This window comes from Chrysochloris asiatica, unplaced genomic scaffold (assembly GCF_000296735.1).
Source record: "Chrysochloris asiatica unplaced genomic scaffold, ChrAsi1.0 scaffold00009, whole genome shotgun sequence".
NCBI lineage: Eukaryota > Metazoa > Chordata > Mammalia > Afrosoricida > Chrysochloridae > Chrysochloris > Chrysochloris asiatica.
In genome coordinates, this window is record NW_006408527.1 from 29,450,829 (window position 1) to 29,454,595 (window position 3,767).

The 3,767-nt window shown below is 36.9% G+C and overlaps 1 protein-coding gene across 1 annotated transcript in view; it reads right to left on the bottom strand.

The window, feature by feature from the left end:
• LOC102824771 (complement factor H-like) overlaps positions 1-3,767 on the bottom strand; it is a 522,059-nt gene that overhangs the window by 205,504 nt on the left and 312,788 nt on the right. Inside the window, 1 exon segment of the mRNA XM_006834236.1 lies at positions 2,215-2,409. Coding sequence (XP_006834299.1) covers positions 2,215-2,409 — 195 coding nt within the window.

Below are 3,767 nucleotides of genomic sequence, written 5' to 3' on the forward strand. Positions count from 1 at the left end.
CAAGCTTTCAAGGGGAAACTAGATCCAGAGGGTGTGGAGGAAGGTAAAATCTCCACTGAGTAGTATCCAATCTGTCTAGGCGGGACTGATGAAATGAAATGCGGATAGGTCTTTTGTGATACAATAATGAATAATTGTTATCAGGACTGATTGTGAGGATTGGGACTGTAAAGGTGGACGTTTTTTAGCAAGGAAGGGTGTGATTAACTTTTCAGTCTAGGAGCGGAGGTCCCCGGGACCACCAAGGGAGTAGAGTGGAGAGTGGGACCCTACCCAGAGAAGCAGTTGATGCCTGAGATGGAGGCAGAGAAGATGACGTGGAGAGATGGAGCAACTGGGGACTTTAGACCCAGAGAGCGAGAGGGACTGTGTGCTGACAACCATGGGGCAAGCTTGTAGGCACCCTTTGGTTGGGTGATGATGCATGGAGGGGATTGTATCCATGGCAATGTATGTAAAGCTAATGTTCTCCCATGTAAACTATCACATAATTCACAATAAAACATTAAAAAAAACACATACACACACAGTCCAAAAAACCTGTATAATGACATATTAGGACTTAATGGATTCTGAAGAGGAAAGAAATGCCAAAGATGAAGAAATAACCAGGAATAAGAAGGAGAAAAGTTTTCAAAACTTTATATTGAAAAGATTAGCTGAAGTTTTATCTATACTAAATCAGGGGCTTCAGTTGCTTGAATTCACGGACCCAAACAGTGATTGTTTTCCTAATGTTGATATGCAATGTTGGGAAGCAGAGATATGTTACCACAAAATATTTAAGGAAAATTAGAGCAGGATTATACAATGAATTCTCACTAATTTTCGGACTAGAAGCTCTTTCTCCACTATGATGGATAATCCAAATGATTCCGAACATTCATAAGTGGAGTTATTATGCAACTTAAAAAATTCACATGTGTTCAACTCTTTTTTGTATTCAGAGTACATTTTCATGATTTATACATTTTAAACATATCTTGATATGGCACTGCAGGGTAAAACAATGGACCATAAGGTCCCTTTGAACCACAATGTCAGCAGTTCAAACTCACTAGCCACTCCTTAGAAATCCTATATGAGGCCACTATGAGTTGGAATCGATTTGACAGCGCTTAACAACAACAACAATGTATCTATGCATTAAAATACATTACTAAGTTACATGTAATTTTACAACCCCCAAAGATAAATAAAAATCAGATTTATAAAGATATTGATTATAAAAGGCAATGATAATGAAAACTTAAACAACAGTATTAAACTTACATAAGAACAGACTTACAAAGTAATAATTGGAAAAAAAGCCTTGTTGTAAGTTGGGGACTACATATATGAAGGAGTCCAGGTGTGACACTGTAGGATAAGTCTGGTTTGAACTCCAAGATGGAAGTTCAAACCCACAACCCACTCTTTAGAAACCCTGTACGGGGTCACTAGGAGTTCAAACTGACTTGATGGCACTTAATAACAGCAACAACATATATAAAAATTAATATTCTATACTGTTGTGCTATGGTTTTTATAAAAATTATTTCATTTAGATAGCACTTTTATTTTCAAAACAATATCTCAATATATAGATATATCTTTCTTAAATCTCATAAATATTTCTTATAGAAGGAGAAAGTCTATTATTAGCTCTTATGCTGGTACATATATTTGTATTCTGCTTCCTGTTATTTTTCTCTTTTAATACTCTGCCATCATTTAAGTCTGCTCTCTAGTCATTGAAGGATTAATATGAATATAATTTTGAGTATCAAAGAAGTTATTTAAGGAACATATGAAAGAGAAAATACTTAATTTCATGTGATCCTTGAGATATCTCAGAGAATAGTACATTTTAAAAACAGAATGTTTATATAAAATAACTTTTAAACAAAAAATATGGTCATCCTGCTTCCAAGCAAATATTAGGAAAGAAACACGAATACTTAGAAATATTAATCAACAGTTAATAAAGTGTGCCAACATGAAGAGTATGACTAGATAATAGAAGCAAGTTCATGTGTTTTATTTTGTTTTCACAAAAGAAGAATGATAGCTGTCAACTTTGCTGGTTTCTTTAGTCCTCAACCCTGATTGTCCGTCAAGACCATACAGTCCCTTACTCTGTACCATCTAGTCTATGGAGACTCAGAGCAACCCCATGTATCCCCTACATTCACAGAGTGATTCACTCAAACTACGGTGAGGACATTTACTTACTGAGGCACTCAGGTATTGGCCACCATCCTTGATTAGTGCAGGCTATGACAGTCCAAAAGGAGTTTGAAGGAGACACATAACTATATTCACAGGAGTAGTAGAGGACATTTCCCACAGCAATAAGAGTGTCTGGATTATATTTGTTTTCATCGTATAGAATTCCATGCTTTATATTCGGAATACGACAATGTTTTACTGTCGAAAACACACAAAAAAACATAAGAATTAAATACTATCCTATATTAGTGAACCATTAAATATTTTAAACATTTCATTGGTAATTTTTCATTTGTTTAGGTTAAATAACTTCCAGTGTATTAATTATTCAGGAACAAATAATGAGCTCTAATTAAAAGTACAAAAGTATTTGAAGAGTCTGTGGCCAAGGAGTACCATAAAACCTACATTCACAGAATGATTCACTGATACTATGAAGCGGACATTTACTTACTGAGGCACTCAGGTACTGTCTTCGTACAGGCTATGCGAGTCCAAAAAGAGTTTGAAGGAGACACAAAACTATATTCAAAGCTTTCTTTAAACATGTTGTTGTTAAGTGCCGTGGAGTTGGTTCTGACTCAGTGACCCTGTATACTGTTTCTGACGAGTGGTTGATTAGCTTGAACCATCGACCTTGCAGTTCAGACAGACCCTGCAGTCTAACGCATTAACCTACAGTGTCACATTCAGTAACTTTAATTACATTTATAGTGTGTACAGCCACCATTACTATCCACTTGCAAAACTTTTTGTCACCTGACACAGAAATTCAGTATCCATTAAGTGATAACATTAGATCCCTCCTGGTGTGGTACTGAAGGATAATGCACTGGACTGCAAGGTCAGTTTGAACTACAAGGTCGGCAGTTCACACCCACCAGATGCTCCTTGGAAACTCTATACAGGGTTGCTATGTGCAGAACCAACTCGACAGCACTTAACAGCAACAACAAACATCCATTTGGATTCCTGTTATGGTCTTGCAGGATCAGCACTGGACTGCTAACTGTAAGGAAGGTAGTTCAAACCCACCAGCTGCTCCTTGAAAACTCTATACAGAGTCACTATGAGTTGGAACCAGGACTTAACAACAAACCATCTATTTCTGTCTCTTTTAATTTGTCTATTCTAGATACAACTACAATCAACACCCATGGAAGCGGTAGTCAAGAACTCAAAGGAGGTATTGCATTGCGTAATTGTATTCCAAAAGACCTTTTTTAAAATGTTAAAAAGCTCTTTGATACCGCCTTCAGTACTTAAGTGTGCCTAACCCAAGCCAAGATATTTTCAAATTACCTCATATACATGTGAACACTGAACAAAAACAAGGAAGACAGAGAAGAATTGATACCATTGAATTAAGGTATTGGCTAAGAATACAGAATAGCATGGACTGCCAGAAGAATGAATAAATCAGTCTTGGAAGATGCAAAGTCAGAATGATCCTTAGAAGTGAGGATGGAGAGAACAAACAAGATGGCGGATCGAGTGGACGTATAGCAGAGAGCTCCGCCAACAACAACACAGAACACCCGACCAAGCAGGCTCAG